The 16,440-nt window shown below is 49.2% G+C and overlaps 1 protein-coding gene and 1 long non-coding RNA gene across 2 annotated transcripts; one reads left to right on the forward strand and one right to left on the reverse strand.

Annotated features, from left to right (window-relative positions):
* Positions 1–1,585: 1,585 nt before the first annotated feature.
* HAND2 (heart and neural crest derivatives expressed 2) lies at positions 1,586–4,513 on the reverse strand. Its single transcript, XM_080797349.1, has 2 exons — positions 3,856–4,513; positions 1,586–2,479 (listed from the first exon to the last, which is right to left on the reverse strand). The coding sequence occupies exons 1-2, from the start codon at positions 4,408–4,410 to the stop codon at positions 2,381–2,383; spliced, it is 654 nt and encodes a 217-aa protein (XP_080653475.1). The 5' UTR covers positions 4,411–4,513; the 3' UTR covers positions 1,586–2,380.
* A 944-nt stretch (positions 4,514–5,457) lies between these two features.
* On the forward strand, positions 5,458–13,265 carry LOC308338864. The gene is made up of 5 exons (XR_013966442.1): positions 5,458–5,667; positions 6,099–6,210; positions 12,031–12,154; positions 12,556–12,595; positions 12,849–13,265. It is a non-coding gene; the product is annotated as an uncharacterized lncRNA (long non-coding RNA).
* Positions 13,266–16,440: the final 3,175 nt, after the last annotated feature.

A 16,440-nucleotide genomic window follows, 5' to 3' on the forward strand; every position in this document is an offset into this window, starting at 1 on the left:
AAGGCAAGCCCAGGCCCACATGCATGATGTGGATTACTCCTCTTCAGTTCCTGGCTGAAAAAACTCACCACTGCCACCACCACTCTCTCTACTCTTTCAGTAAACTGTTTTCTTCTACCACTGGGATATGAAGTCTTTCTCCTGAAGGGATTAAAGTAAAGATGCAAAAGGCAGTTGGAGGCAGGAAGGCGAGAGAGCCACTGGGTCCAACCGACAGGAATCCCAAGAGTAATAGAAAATCAGGGCGCGCCTCCCTACGCCCCCCAGTGCTATAAACAAAGGCAAGTGTCTGTAAACACAGCTCGCGCCCACCACGTCGGCCCAGCGCCGCCTGACCCGAGGGGAGAAAGTTCAGATCGCTTTGGCCTAGTTGTTCTAACCCCTCGCCCTCGCATTGTCAGCTGCCCGCAGAAGAAACCCGCAGAGCCACTCGCCTGTCTCTCCCCCAGCGCTTGTGAATTTGCCCGCTGCAGGCGGCAGGCTCAGTGTGGGCACCCTCGAGCCGTCGGAACCCCTGGGGACCCCTGGGATATCGGGGGAGGGTCTGTGCCTGGAGTCGAGGTGCGAACATCACCCCGAAGATGGGTTCCAAGATGGAAACCCTCTGGCAAGCCTCCCTAACACCAGATTTATATACGTGGCGTTTCATGAAACAAACCGCTTTTTAATACGTTTCACCTTTCTTCCCCCACCCCCTCTACTCCATCTCTCCCCCTCCTCTCCACCCCCTCCCCGGCCTGCAGAGTCCTTTATGGCACTTCAGTTTCTCTGGTTCCTAGAGCAGAGATTCCGGCTCTAGCCAGGACTATGGGCAAAGGAGGCCTCCAGGACTTCCTTTCGGGATGTGCTGGGACTCGAGGAGACCAAACCTCAGGCGGGGTGAAGTCCCCAGCGGCTAGTAGCCTGGGAGGGAGCTGCTCGCTGGGCTGGCCTGGGGCCGGGAAGACTTCAGACACTGCACAGTTAATATTGAGTTCCCCGTAGCTTCTTGTAAATCTAGCCCCCCCATCACCCCCCTTTAAATCCTTGGTTGTATTCGCGATTTCTTACTTGACGTAAAATTCCTTGTTACCTAATCATGGACTTTTCCCCAAAAGCTCTCCCCCAACTCCAAGGCCGGTTCCGATGAGAATCCCCCCCGATGGAGATTACAAACAAAAAAGTCCTCTTTTCCTCTTTTTTCTTTTTCCAGACAAAAGCCCTACATTTTGAATTAAAAACTATAGACTATTTCCTGAGGCTGCAATAACTCCTGGGATCCTCCTCAAGTCTCCTCCATCTAAAACACGTTTCCCAAACAAAAACCAAAGTCCCCCCACAGGATGACATCGGGTTGATTTCTGGAAAACAAGAACACCTTTCCACCTTTCTAGTGAACTGCCAAGACCTTTCTCTGGCCCAGGTCCTCCTAATACTGACTCCTGGGCCTATTCCGGGGTGGGGGGTGGGGTTGGGACAGGAGCGGGGAGAAGACAGAACTCCGATAGAACCCAGGTCCTTTAGCAGGATTTTCACCAAGGACACTTCCCTGCGGGGGCTGAAGCTCACGGTGAGGACTGATCGGAACTACCGACTCTTTCAAATAAAGTTAGAGGCAATCATGATAATTTAGTTTACTTCTGAATATTTTAAATATTATGAAAACAAGTATAACAGTTTTGTTTTCAAAACTCTTTTGAGGTATCAACCATTAAAAGATTGTTTTTTTTTTTTGTAAAAAAAACACACAGTGGTTTATTGAATACTTACAACGTTTACACCTTCAATATTAATTAAATTCCACTTAGTTTTAGAGGACGGAAGTGCACAAAACAAGTAGCTGTTGGAAACATCTTCGAATAGGGAACGACCACAGATGATAAGACAGCACTAGATACCGACCCCAACGGAAATGTTAGCGGCCCCGTTTTCTGCTTTGAAATAAAACTTTATAATCCCCAGGAATATTTATATCCAAAGGCCAAGTATTAAAGATAGACTTCACATACACACTATTGTCTGCTGTCTTTATCTGGAAGAGGTTGGGTAAGTGGGGAAGGGGCAACGCTGGTGCCTACGCAGCCGTGAGGGAACATTCACACACACAGAATCTACGAGACGACGGGATCCCTTACCACGCGGGAGTGTCCTCTTCATATTAAAATATGGAATGCTTTTCTTCAAATATCCACTCTTTTTTTTTTTTTTTGGAGGGGGAGGTGGGGAGCGGATGCCTCAGAGGGGGGCAAAGAGAAGGGAGGCAAATTGCACATAAATAAACCGGATGATTCCAAATGCAAGAAGTCCTCAGAGCGGAGCCTGGAGAGCTTGCCCGGAGTCCTGGGTCTGCTTCCGGCTCCTGGGCCCTGGCTCACTCGCGCTCTCCTCCTCCTCCTCCTCCTCACTGCTTGAGCTCCAGGGCCCAGACGTGCTGCGGCCAGCCCGTCCGGCCTTTGGTTTTCTTGTCGTTGCTGCTCACTGTGCTTTTCAAGATTTCATTCTGGGCAGAGGAGAGGCGGAAGAGAGAAAAGTGCAAAGAGAAATTCAGAAGGGAGACCTGGTTCCACGCCACCCCCTCACTTTTCCGGGGAGAAAAGGAGACAGTGAGAGAAGGAGAGCAGGAGATTAGAGGTGGGACGTTTTCAAGTCCTAGCTTCTGTAGAAAAGCTATGAAGATTTGCGCAGCCCTAGCTACCGGCCGGCCAGGCCTCCCCGCGCCTGCAACACTCAACTACCGGATAGGCAAGCTTATAAACAACCAGCCATTTCCAAGTCGTTTATGGAGGAGCTGGGGGCCTTTTCTCTGACTCCAGATGTAGGGGCGTGAGAGCGGGGGTGGGCGCTAAATCTGGTTTCCCTGTTTTCAATGGCAGTCCCAGGTTCGCGCTCTGGGGAAAATGGGGATAAGTTTCCTCTGCCCTGGCCTGGGCTGGGGGCTATTGGGCCCCAACGGGCCGTGCCTCTCCTCCGAGGCCTCTGAGATCCCTAATTATTTGGAAGGTCAGTAGATTATGCACAGACTAAAGCGCCACAGGCCCCAAAGAAGAAAAATGAGATAAATGGTATTATTTTCCAGGCCCTCCATGGCAACAGCCCTGCTCCGACCACCACCGACCTATGGGCACTTGGTAGGAACTTGAGATAACTAATTTTCAGTTATAGTTCCATGTTACTGTTAACAACAATAACAATGACCATATTAGTATTTACTGTTTCTCTTAAAATGCTCATGCAAATAAAACAAGAAATACCCAGAAAGTTCACTAATCTGGGAAGTTACGGTTTAACCTCATCGCCAAAGAGAAACTGGAGGTGCATTCTGAAGTTAAAAGTACTGATTTTATGTTTACCTTTACGTCTTCCGACCACTGTAGTAGCAACCACAAAACTCTCTTAGAATCAGTGGTGGCCTGGTTCTCCCGAGAGGGATAGGGATCAATAGTGAAATAATTGCTACCTAGCGCTTCTGGGCGATTTATTTTAGAACCACCTGAGAGCAAGAGAAGACTGGAGGCCAAATGAAGGCTCTAAGAGACATAGAACACTTGGGCCAGTGCAATCGGAAGATCAGTGCGGACCCTGAAGTCCGAAAAGCTCGGCCGAAGTGCGGGTGGGAACAGAGATAACCGGGAGGGAAGATCAAGCGCGCGAAGCATCCCTCTTAACCTCCTCCTCCTCCTGTAGCTGCTGACATCCTCCCTCATCTCCTCAGCTTCTTGGGGACACCATCCTTTCCAGAACATGGTTCAAACAACCGTGGCTTAGGATGCAGCCAAAGAACGAGGGATGTCATTGCTCAGCCCAATTGGAAAGAGTCCGATAGCACGGGTCCCACGAACCCCACACCCCTTCTGCCCCCTGCCCCTTGGTACTGACCAGCTCCTTCTTCCTTTTCTCTTCTTTCACATCTGTCTTCTTGATCTCCGCCTTGAAGGCCTCCGCTTCGCCATTCTGGTCGTCCTTGGCCAGCAGGTCCATGAGGTAGGCGATGTAGCTGGTGGCCAGGCGCAGCGTCTTGATCTTGGAGAGTTTGGTGTCGGCGGGCACGTTGGGGATACACTCGCGCAGTTCGGCGAAGGCGCTGTTGATGCTCTGAGTCCTGCGCCGCTCCTTGCGGTTAGCGGTGCCCCGGCGCTTCACCGGGCGAGGCCCCCCTAGGCCCGGGGGCCCGGCGCCCGGCGGCACCCCCCCGTAATGGGAGTGGTCCAGGCCGGCGGCGCCGCTGGCGTACTCGGGGCTGTAGGACAGGGCCATGCTATAGTCGGGGGGCGACATCTCGGGGTGGCCGATGAGCCAGCCATGGAAGTAGGGGTTCTCCTCGTGGCTGCAGCGGCTGGCGGCGGCGGCAGCGGCGGCGGCGGCGGCAGCGGCGAACGGATAGCCCTCATGGTGCACCACTGGGTGGTGGGGGAAGCCCCCCACCAGACTCATATCGCCCTCCGCGCCCCTCCACGCGCCCCAGCGTGCGCGTAGCCCCGCCGCTCCCTCGGCCGGGGCCCTTGCTTCGGAGCTGGGCGGCCTCCCCCACCCCCCACCCCCCAGCCCTCGGGCGCCGGGGCCGGCCCGGCAGCCGCAGAGGGGGCTGCTGCAGCCCGGGCCCGGATCCCCCGCCTGGCCCGCCGGGCCCGCCTCAGCAGCACTTCGGCCGCCGGCTCCCCATAGGGCGCGGCGAGCTGGTCCCGGCACCGTGCGCCCCTGGCCGCCGCCGCAGCCGCCGGCTCCCGCCTTGCTCCTCGGCCCGCGCGCCGGCCTCTGCTTCCCGGGCAGCTGCAGGGAGGCAGAATCCTCTGGTGCTCATGCAAAGGTGCCGGGGCTCCCGCGAGGCTGCTCTGCGGAGTCGCCGGGCTCCACCGCGGCCGCGATCCTGACACCGAAGCTAACTCGGGAGTCCCAGGACGAGTCCGAGCCGCGGTTGGGAGAGCCGGCCCGGCTCTGCAGGGAGGCGGCGGGGTCGACTGCTCACTGTGAAGCTACCTCCATGCGACCCTCCCCTTCCCGCCCCTTCCCCTCCCCCCCACCAGCCCGATCTGGGTTCTTGGGCGCTTATTGTTTTAATGAAATTTTTGGTTGTTGTTGTTTTGGTCCTTGAATGTGATTTTAGCAGCGAGTAACGTGTCCTCACTCCTCTCGGGCTCCCTCGGAGGGTTTTCAGAGAGGTCTCAGTGCATCCATTTTCTCAGATCCTTTCCTTCTTTCAGGGGAAGGATCTGGGGCCCTGCAGGCGCCTCGGAGCGCGAAGGCGGCGGCTCGGCTTCTTGGAGGGGTCTGCACGGTGGCCGAGGGAGCTCCCGGGTGGCAGCCGCGGCGGTTCTCCTGGGCTGGACGCCGTGAGGGGAGTAAGCGGATTTTCCCAGCAAGATCTCCATGTACAGCTACATCTTTAGGGCTGCTCGGGTTAATATATGTCGTCAGAGTCTCCTCACGCCAATCCCGGGGCGGCAGGGGCGGTGCCTCTCGCTCTCCGCAATAAAACTTTTTGATGTTCTCGTTGCTAATTGTCGAAGTCCTCTTCCAGGATTGGCTGCCCCTTCATAACCATGAGATAATTAAAACGAGGGGGGGCAGGGTTAAAAAAAAACCTTTTTTTTTTTTTTAATCAGCCAGAGGTTAATGCAAGTGTTTAGCAGATGCCTTACTATTAAATTATTTTTCCCCCCAAGTCTCAAATCTTGAAGAATCCCAAACCAGGTATAGTATCACTCTGTTTTCTTTTCTCGTTTAAAAAAAAAAAAGGTGGAGGGGACGCAGATATCTCTTTTCGAAGTGTTTTTATAGGTATCCGAGGCAAGAAAGTAGGCAGACAGCCTCGTGCCATTTTTGTGCGGGGTGGGGGTAGCAAAGGCAGCGCGCGGCGGGGCCCCGCAAAGGGGCTGCTGGGAGCCGGAGCTGTCTCCTGGCCCGGGCGGGCGGCGGGCGCGGCGGGGGGAAGGCTGCTGCTTTGACCTGGGCACAGGTTGTACATGCCCGTCTAGAGGTCTCTTTACTTACCCAGCACGTTATCCTGGCCGGGGCTGTCTGAGGTGACTCCTGGTATTGTGGCCGCTTTTGAAGATCCTGATTGAGACCCCCGGACGAACGGTCAAGCCGGTTGTAAATACTCTTATTTCCATATTCTTCAGGGACAGCAGCCCCAGCGACGACCTTGGGCGATTTCAAAGCGCAGGCACCTCGATTCCCCGAATTCGTGGTGTGGCCGGTATCGGTGTTCTCCTGGTTTAACTAGCCTGTTTGGTAAGTAACTGAATATTTTTTACAGCGTGTTCAGAGCTTATTTTCCAGTTTTTATGAACAAACATATAAATATATCTCTGCATTCCTGCCTCTCCCATAAAAGCGGGCATCTGTGGAAAGCAGGTTTAGTTATCGGAGGGGAACCATTAAACGGCAGTTTAAGAGGCAGACCCGGAGGACGGCTCGTGGATGTTTAGACTGCTGGCCTTAGTGATCTTGAACGCATTATAACGGAAAATGGATCTCCATTTGTAAGTCACTGGGCCGCAGGGCACCAGGCCGGGCACCGGGCCGTGGCGCCCAAGTGGCGTGAGCATTTTGAGAAAGCTGGAAGAGAGGTTGGGGCAGGGGATGGACAGTGGCAGGAGCTGAAATTTCCCCGGGGCTTGGTTGGGAGTCGCAAAGGGAGACTGATGAGTAGATGAGGAGTCAGCCTGACAAAGTCTGGTGTGGAAAAGAGTGTCAGCCAGGACCCTGCTAGCGGTAAATTAGAGGAAGCCCAGGGCAGAGAGTACAGAAGATAGGTCGAGGTGTGCGGGTCTGGGACTCGTCCCTGGCCCTGGCTGGGCTCACCCAGAGGAGACCCTTGCCTTCACCTTGGGTATTGTCGTTTGGAAGCAGGCAGGGTCAGGCCCCAGGTCTCAAAGGGAGTCCCATCCCGCAAAGGGAGACCCACCCCAGGGGCTCCGTGAAGACAGTCCTTTTTCAGCCCACTGGACGCTTTCCGGGGGGGCCCAGAGTTGGGGTTGGAAGGCAAGGTCAGTGAGAATGGGGGCTTGGTGGGGGCACCCCTCTCCTCTGCAGCAGGGTTCCAGGGCGGGCTCCACCGGCCACTACAGCCCTGGGCAGCAGCACTGAGGAATAGTTTTTAGGTTTGAGGTGGCTGGGTGGTAGGAGATGGGAAAGAACTGAGAGGGGCTAGAAATAGGCTCGCAAACCCAGTGCGGGAGTCCATTCAGGGCCCATCTGTCCCCTAGGCAAGGGGTCAGTTTCCCTGCATGCCCACAGCATAGCATCTTAAGGCAGAGAACAGGGTGTGGGGAGAAGTTGAAATTGTATTTGTTGGTAAAGTGCCGCTTGGGCATGGAACAAAATAGTGACCTAGAGCTTTCAAACCTCAACTTGGATGGATCTGCGATTTTAGCACAAGTGGGATGTTTTAGAGTCCTGGTTCTTCAAGGAAAGAATATGGTAGTGTGGTGGGGTTCTGTTTACATTTTCACCAGGGAGGCAACCCCTGAATGTGTAAATACTGGTAGTCCAATCCTCTGACATTTGATACTTAAAAAAAAAAAAAAGTCTGTTTATAAGAGCACATCTAGGCCTTGGAAGCAGGTAGACAACATTAGGCCGGTTGCACCCCAGCTGGAAACAGATAACAATTCAGGGGAAGTAGTTGGTAGGTTGCTTTCAGACCCAGAGGGGGTTTTGGGAATGGAAAGGAAGAAGACGCCCGGCAGAAGGTTGAGTGGGGATCTGGGATGCTGTGTCCACCAGAGGCGAGTGCTCTCAGTGTTGAGGCCATCAGAATTAGCCACTTTCCATCTTCCTCATGCTCTTTTAAATGAAACAAAAAATGGGCAAATCTCTTCATGGTTCCAGATTTCATGGCAAGTGATAAAGGAGATGGAGAACGTGGAACAGAAAAAAGTCATAAAAGATTCTAATCTGAACATCAGTCCTCACTGACAGTGTCATTATCAGTTAATTACTGCTGTGTGAGGGTCTAGGGCTTCGTACAGCTCAGAAAGTCAAGCCCTGAGACTACAGCCTTAGAAAGGCAGCTTGGAGGCAGGGGACAAATGGGTGAACTCTCGTGTCCTCAGCTGTAGTTGGTGACTGGCAGAGACCAGACTGGCTGAAGGCCACTCTGAATGCACAGCCAAAGGAGTCCCCTTTTTTCTGTCAGTGTCCTCTTTTGTACATTTTGCTGCTGCAGGTCTAGTGGGATGCTGGGTTAGTCTCTGCTTTGGAAGGCTGGGAGGCAGATGCCGTCTCCAGTTTGCCCCCAGTTTAGATGGCCTGTGCTTTGGGGGGGGTTGTGGGGTGGTGGGGAGGTAAATGAGGGAAAAGAAAAGGGGGCAGATGAGTTTCCCACCTTCCATGTCAGCCCAGGGACTGTCCTAGTGTGGACTCTGGTGTGCTGCCCCCTAAGGAGACGGTCTGAGTATTCCAAAGGGCCCAAGCAGCTGAGATGATACAGACTGTAGGCTACCCTGGGCGCCCGTAGGAGGGATCCTGGTGAGCACATATTAACTTGCCTCTCCTTTTCCAACGCCCTGCGTTGTAGAAATGCTCTGATTCAATGTCCAGTCTTCACTGTAGTTGGTGGTATACCCACTGTAGGGCGCATGACCTCTGCCTCCAGCTAAAGAGACCTAACTGGGTTCAACAATTTATTTTGCACCCATGTCTCTTGGCTCTTTCCTTTCACTCCCACCTCTTCCTCTGGAAAAGACTCAAAGAGCATGGGAGGGGCTGAGCACTCCCTAGCAAACATTTTGGTCTTGTGAGATATTCCTTTTAAAATCAATCTAGTTTAAACTAAATATTTTTTAAAAAAAACTTCAGTCTGTTTTTTAGGGAAAATGCAGATCTTTTTGAGGTATTTATTATTACAAAGCCAAGGGCAGTTTGTATCTCGTGTTTTGCTCACAAGAACTCAAAATAAACGGGACCTGAAAAGAACCAGGCCGGAGGGCCATAAACACACATTTTATGTTTACGGGAATTATGGCTCAATTCCCTTCATCGTTTTTCAAGTCTCGTTTTACCTTATTTTCCTAACCAACTAAGTAGAAGTGACCGAGCATTCCTGTACATATCTATAATGCTCTTACATAAGGTGAGCCCGAGAATGTTTGCTAAGAACTCCAGAAAGAACGTCAAACCCAGAAGGTGGCAGAAAAAGCAACGTGTTCCTGAAGATGTAACCATAGCCCCCCATCTGCTCCAAGATAGGTGCTTCTTATGACACATTGATAGCTTTGCATTTTGTCTGTCCTGGGGTGGGACTGAGTCATTTTATATGCTGGTCACTTGGTCCCAGAACTTTTAGGACATACAGAACAAGGCACATTGTCTGAAGGCAAGGATCTCCTTCAGACTCAGGATCTGTAGTCCCTCCTTTTCTGGTTTGCCTTTTGGGGAATAGTTGTCCAGAGACAGGGCAAGTGACAGTGGTTCCAGAAATGTGGTGGTGTTCAAAGTACATACACTTCTACAAAGCAGACTCAAGTTTGGTTGAACATCTTACGTCTGTTTCAAAAATGAAGACTGGAATAGTGGTCTTGGGCGCTGAGGAGGTTTTATTTGTTCTGAGCATTTGCTGTTTGCATTTTGGAGTGAGGTGGGGTATTTGGTGAGTGACCCCTCTTCCCTCCTCTTTCCCATCCAGAGCAGATCTGTGGAGATGGGGGCAGGGAGGGGCTGATCTAACTGCATTGACTATAGAGGGGCTGATTGCTTATGACTCCATCAGTCCAGTTTTTTTTTTTTTTCTTTTTCCCCAGTCCAGCTTTGATGAGGAAACACTTAAGTAGGGGGAGAAAATTGTGACTTCCCTCCCCACCCCATTCAGCCTTTCTCTCCCCTTTCTTTTCTCCCTGACCTTCCTTTTTTCCCTCTCTCCCTCCATCCCCCCCTCCCTTCTAATTTGCCTTTGAGCAATGCTTGGATTTCTGAGGTTTCTGATGTCATTGAACCTGAAATAGAAGAATAAGACTTAAGAATAAGAATAAGAAACTGAAGAATAAGATACTAGTTTATCTTTTAGTCTTTTAAGAAAAAATATATATTTTTAGAAATTGAGGTATAATTAACATATCACATTGCGCAAGTTTAAGACGCACAAAGTATAAGAAAAATCTTAATATCTGGTACTACAAGCAGTGGAAATTTTCATTTTCTTCTAATAATCAATGACTGGATCTTCATATTAGCTGGCAGATGTGCTGTTGGTCTGGAGGATTTTCATTGATGAGGGAGAACAGGATACTTTGCCAAGTATCCAAGCCAGTCTGTAAAGCTAAAATACGTATTCAGACTAAAGAGAACAAAAGATAATGTACACGAAAGGGCCACTCTAGAGATAGCAGGATGTGTACATAGGAGATGTTATTAAGGTTGTTATAATGGTCTTTAGAAGTAAGGTAGATCTGATCATTCCTTCTTTCTAGTAAAATATGGATAGAGCTTAGAGCAAAAGCGGCATGAGAAAATACATCTCACAGGATTTCTGTTAACTACTTTGTTTGAAGCAAATTACATACACACTGACATTTTCTTCCAAACCAGAAAGAAAGCATTCAGCATTCTGATGAGGAAGTAATTGCAATTTTGCATACACGGTGCATGAGAAAATAAGCAGTAGTTAACTTTGACTAGTCTGCAATACAGTCTGGGGTTCAGAATAAAATACAAAAGCAAATGGCAACTTAAAATGTGAAACTTTGGACAAGCCTTAAATTTAAGTGACTGAAGGTTTTGTTTGTGACTTGAGGCCCCTGTGAATTCCCAGGTCTAACTGCGGGGTTGCTCACATTCCTAGGAAGTCCTGTTCTGAAGCCTCCTTTGCAAATTCGTGTAGATTTCTCTCTCTCTCTCTCTCTTTTTTTTTTTTAAAGCCCTGGCAATTTCTTCCAAACTTTTTCTACTTTATTCTAGGGCTTTTGCTTCTAGACATAGGACTTGAGGCAGGATGGTTAGGTTTCAGGTTAACAAAAAGAAACCCTTTTATTGTCAATATTAATGGCAAACCTCGATTTTTACAAGGCTTAGGTTTAGCAGCATGAGTAGATCAAAAGCAGCTTGGTTTGATTTCTCAATATTCTCTGGAGCTTAGACAATTAGCTGCAATTTTGCTTCTAACGAAACAACACAAAAATGTTAGTTACAAAAATGTTAAAGTTCACCTTTCAGCAAGAGTTTTACCTGTGTACAACATGTCAGATTCTAATAAATATGTCCACTGAACCTGAGTTGAGTTTTGGAGGAAACCTCCTTAAGAAAATGCGTGAGCAGAGTGTCTTCATTTGCAATGCCACAAGCCTGCTTCAGTGTGTGCATTCCACACTTGCCTTTCTGGCTGGGTAAGGATCCGGCAGACTGAGGTCCCCCCTGGTAATTTGGGTACACCGAGTCTCCAGTTAATGATAGATAATCAGCCTTTGGGTCATTCGGTCATTCTCTTATTACAAACCCCTCCTGCTCTCTCTGATCTCCTTTCAAACTAAATTTCACACAAACAAATAAAGCAAGACAGGGACAAGTTCTTTAAAAAAAAAGAGGGAGAAATATTAGAAACTCCTGATACAGAACTCTAAACAAGGAAAGGCAAGCTAAAAGAGGATAGGAAAGAACATCTTATCAAAATGAACATGTTGTGTACAAAACATTAGAAGAAAAGGCTCTGGTTTCTGTTAAAGTGACAGAAAATTAAAATAAAAATAATTGCAGGCAGAGAAGTTATAATATAAACAGAGAAGGCAGGATGCTTGCTGGAAATGCGCAGCACAAGGAGGCTAATTTGTTGTCAGAGATTATATATCTGCACCGTGATAGGAGAGGTGCTACTTTGTTCTATTTTCCAGAAAAGAATGGCTTTCTTTTTAGTACTTGTATGAGTGCCCACTTAAGTTAACGCAGGCCAAAACCTCTAGGAACAAAAAATGGAATTGCATTCTGCTTGTGAAGCATCCAACTTCAAAAGAAGGAATTGGTTGCATACAGGGGAAAAAAAAAAAAGCAGAATTCCATTCAGAACACAGTTAGAGGGTTCACTAAATCCGTATGACTGATGCTTTTTTGCTTTGCTGACAGAAGGTGCAGATCATTCTCGGGGAAGTACAACTGAAACCAGTCCTCCCCTGCCCTCTGGGGGTCTTCCTTTTCCCAGCCTGCATCTGCTCCGGACTCCAGAAACACAGACTTCAGATTGGCCAAGGTACATCTCTGAGCAGATCCCTCTAAGCAAAACTCAGCACTGTGTGGCTCTCATTGTTCAGAACTCTGGTGAGAACATCCCCAGTGCCATGTTACCGCCCTGTCTTTGACAATCACTTTTGGCTCAAGTCCAGGGCTCCGGAAGGGTCAAGGTCTAGCTGCTGGTGTCTGTCCCCAGGCCTTAAATTTTCAATCTTAAAAGAGATTGGAACTTTGGCTCAGGGCTTGATCAACCCATAGTTCTCCCAGTTAGAGGGGCAGTCAGGAGATGGCAGCAGGTGGTGAAAGTGTGACTTCCAGATTGTCCCCAGCCGTCTGTCATTCCTTGATTTGCCAGCAAAGCTGGCAAACCATCCATCTCTCTCTCTTCTTAAAGAATCCACACTTCTTTGTTTCTTCTAGGCCCAGTTTGACTGCTGCCTCCTCCAGGAAGCCTTTCCAGGTATTGCTTTTCTTCTCTCTGATAGACCTTCTCTTTCCCCCAAATCAAGTCCTCTTTCTGGTGTACCCCCTCATATTCTCTCTGATAGAGGCGGCACATACCTTTAACCTCTGGTGACTCTGGGTTCCTTGAGCCCCCAATCAACCTACCCAGTAGGGGGTTAAAGAGCTTGTGTAAAAGGTATGGCTTAGAGAAAACGGGTGAATTTCACACACCCCAATTGCAACGGGATTGGTTTTCTTTATTTTGAAAGCGACTAGACCTAGTAGAGGAGGTGGACGGCTCATTAAGGACAGACCTTCATCTCCAAGCCCTCCGGAGAACCAGGGAAAACTTCCTCGGGATGGATCCCGCCTGCAGTGGGTCAGCGTCAGCCGGCCTTGGCTCGGAGAATGGAAAACCCAGCCCAGGCCAGGCCTCTCCGGGTGACAACCTAAGCTCCGGAGTCAGAGCTGGGTAGGGCGGACTCTCAGGCACCAAATACTCGCTGCCTGATCTCGGACAAGATCGGCCACGTCTCTAAGCCTTAGTTTCTTCGTCTGAACAATGGGTTAATGACACCAACCTCGAGGGTGTGTAGGAGAGATTAAATGAGATCAAGATGAACGCGAGAGCAAGACGCCTGACAGACAGGCTGCGTTCAATAAATATTTATGTATTTTCTCTTCCTGCCTCTTCCGTTTCTTCTCCTCCCTTACAGCCTGCTGGAGACCCAGCCCCACCGCGATGGCCCGGGTGGCGGCGGAGGGCACGCACCGCTTGCCTCAGTGCTCTGAGCCAAGCGCAACCGCGGCTCCGCGGGGGATCGCGAGGGCCTCAGGCCTCGCAGGACCTTGGGCGCCGGAGAGTGAGATGCGAGACAGCAGCGGTTCCCTGGGATGGTTTGGGAGCAAGGGGCGCGGCCAGAGCCGCCACTCCGGATTTAGGCCGCCGGTCCTCCGGCCACTGCGTTGGCTGCTGGGCCGCCCCCTCCATCCTGGTTAAGTTATCCTTGTGATCCCCATCCCCCCTCTTGGCGTCCGCAAGCAAGGAGGCCGGTTCCCCGCAGCTCAGGCCGGGGGAGGTCACCGCTCGGGGCGGGATGGACCCCCAGCTTCCCCCGCTGGTGTCCGAGGAGTTTTCGCCCGAGGCGGGCAGGAAGGGGTTAACCGCGCCCTTTCCCGCCCCCTCGCCACCCCCCGCCCCCCACCCATTCCCGAGCCCTCTGAGGCGGGCGAAGGCCGCCGCTTCCCTCCTGAGGTCTCATTAGGGAAACCCTCACCGCTATTTTCAACATTTCCTCAATCAAGTGCCTTTAAATAGAGCTGCACAAACAAATTGGCGGCAAAAGCGTAGATCTTGTCACGATTGAGACCAATCCAATATTTCAGCCTTGTTTGCTTTGCAATTACTGGTTGGCTTGTGGCTGCGTTGCCACCGGGGCAAATCTGCAGCCGCCCGCTTTCTCCTCTGCACCCTCGGCGGGTGGAGGAAGCGACCCGCAGAGCCCCTGGCGGGAGGAAGGGGGGGGCGGCGCTGGAGGAGGTGACGCGAGGGGGAGGCGGGCGGCGGAGCCCTTCGTAAACCCGCGTGCGAAGGGCGCGGGTGATGTTAAAGGAGAGGGATTTCTCAGGTTCCCTGGCGAGCGAGCCACTGAGATGTGTGCAGTAATAATCAAATGTGCAATGCACATGCCGACCTCGATGTCGTGTCCTTATCCAGCTCCTTTTCTCCTCTCTTCCTTTCCCCTCGCTTCTATCTCCAGGACGTTTTTCTTCATATTTGTTAGCGGGGGCTGGTCTCCCCTTCTTCCTCGCTGTTAAACTGCTGGCGTGATTTGTTACATTTTCCATAGCTTCTGCTTCTTGTTTGACTTTTTATACAAAGTCACTTTAAATCGGCCGCAGGAAGACTAAAGCTCCAAGCCCTTTGGATGGGCTCCTGCCGGCGAGGGCAGGCCCCCGCCGGCGAGGGCAGGCCCCCCTGCCCTCCCGCAGTTCTTGCGGGACGGCTCTTTTGTGTGAGCCTGCCGCTGGGTGCGTGGGGCCACCGCGCAGGCCAGCCGCGTTTGTGTCGGCAGAACAGTAGTGAACTCGAATCAGGTCCTAAGCCTTGTATTTCACAGACAATTAAATCTTGGCTGCTGTTTAACAAAATTGTAATACTTACTCTGCTCTGTACTGAGGAGCACTTTTAAAGTCAAAAACAAATACATTTCAAAAAGAAAATATGATAATAAATCTCTTTTTATGGATTTTCTCTGCATAAGTGGAAACAACATGATTTAAATCCCCATGCCCTCAGCCCCCTCTCAGGCACAGCTGAGTAGATACAGTCTTTCTAAAGACGTTCTTCATGCTTAGTTGGGGGTGGGGTGGGGGGAGGCACCTGCATTTGTTACATTCAGTTTAGTTTCTAAGATTTCACACCCCACCCTAACTCCCATCCGCAAAAAGCAGCAAGGATTTTGGAATAATTAGGTCTAGGATGTGAACGTTATTTTCACACTGATTCAAGAAAGGTGAACACGACTTGGGTCATTATTTTACGATTTCATATCACCTTATAAATGACTACTCATTTTCCTCTCATGTTGACTTCAAGTTGAGGCAGAGAAATATTTTTGTGAGACCTCCCGGGGGAGGACATACTAAAATATACTTCTTTATTATTTAAAAATGTGTAAGGTATGGATGGACCTACATTTGTATGCTGGTGGTCATAAAATAAATCCGTAGCTGTTTTAGTCAATTAGCAATCTCTTTCAAGCTTTACTTTTTTTGTTGTTGTTGTTTATAATCCCACCTGGATTGTAGCTTCATTCTTCTGGATCGCATTCCTATTGTAACATTTTGGTGTTCAATTTTATTTAAAGCAAACCTCAGAAATAATGGTTTCATAAAACTATGCAACGTCCAAACCACAGCATAATATTTCGAGTTCGTATGTCATGCACACTCATGTATATCTCTCAAGAAATAGGAAGCAGTAGCTAGAAAGGGGACCATTTCATGAGAATTCTCTCTTCACCAAAAAATTTGGTCTGGCATATTATTCAATGCACAAATTATAATATTACTTTCATGTGCGTTAATCTGTTTAGTATTAAAACTGCTGGTGTCTTAATCATTAACATGTTTTACCACACGGCTTTCAAATGGGTGATCTCAGATAATTATGAAGATTTTGATGTTAATCCCATGTTAAGTGAACAACTATGAAAATAACCTTAAAGCATTATTATTATTCTATAAATGCCAACAAACACAATTGTAGAGGGAACATGGTTACTTTTTATCTGGCATTATCCTATAAGGATATGGCTACATTCATTTCTCTTAAAATCCGAGCAGTTTTCAACTACTTTTTTAACAGAATTTTTTTTCCACACAGCATTTTGCAGTATCTATAAACCACAACTTTGTACTGACAGATACATATTTTTTCACCATTGTTATTCATTAGCTTCTTTGCAAACTCACAAAAATAGAATAATATACAAAAATATCAAAATATAGAGAACAATTATTAGGTTTTACATATTTATTTAGGTAAGCCAATGTTATTAAAATTAAAAACATGTGCTTGGCATATAAATGTTTCTTTAAGAATTCTTTTTTGGATGCACAGTTATTATTTTTTAAACCAACTCAGATTCTCAAGTACTGATTTTTTTCACTCTAAACAGGCATTGCATTGTTTTAAACAGTAGCTCCTGGAACAATACTACTCTTAGTATTTTAGACTTCCAAACAATTGGAATTGGATAAATGCTTTCAGCTGGGAGCACTTTCTTAATACCTTTGTAGGTAATAGGATTCCCTGTTTGTGTGGGGGTGACAAATGGACAGTGCAGTGGACAGACT

The sequence above is a fragment of the Martes martes genome (assembly GCF_963455335.1).
Source record: "Martes martes genome assembly, chromosome: 2".
Lineage (NCBI taxonomy): Eukaryota > Metazoa > Chordata > Mammalia > Carnivora > Mustelidae > Martes > Martes martes.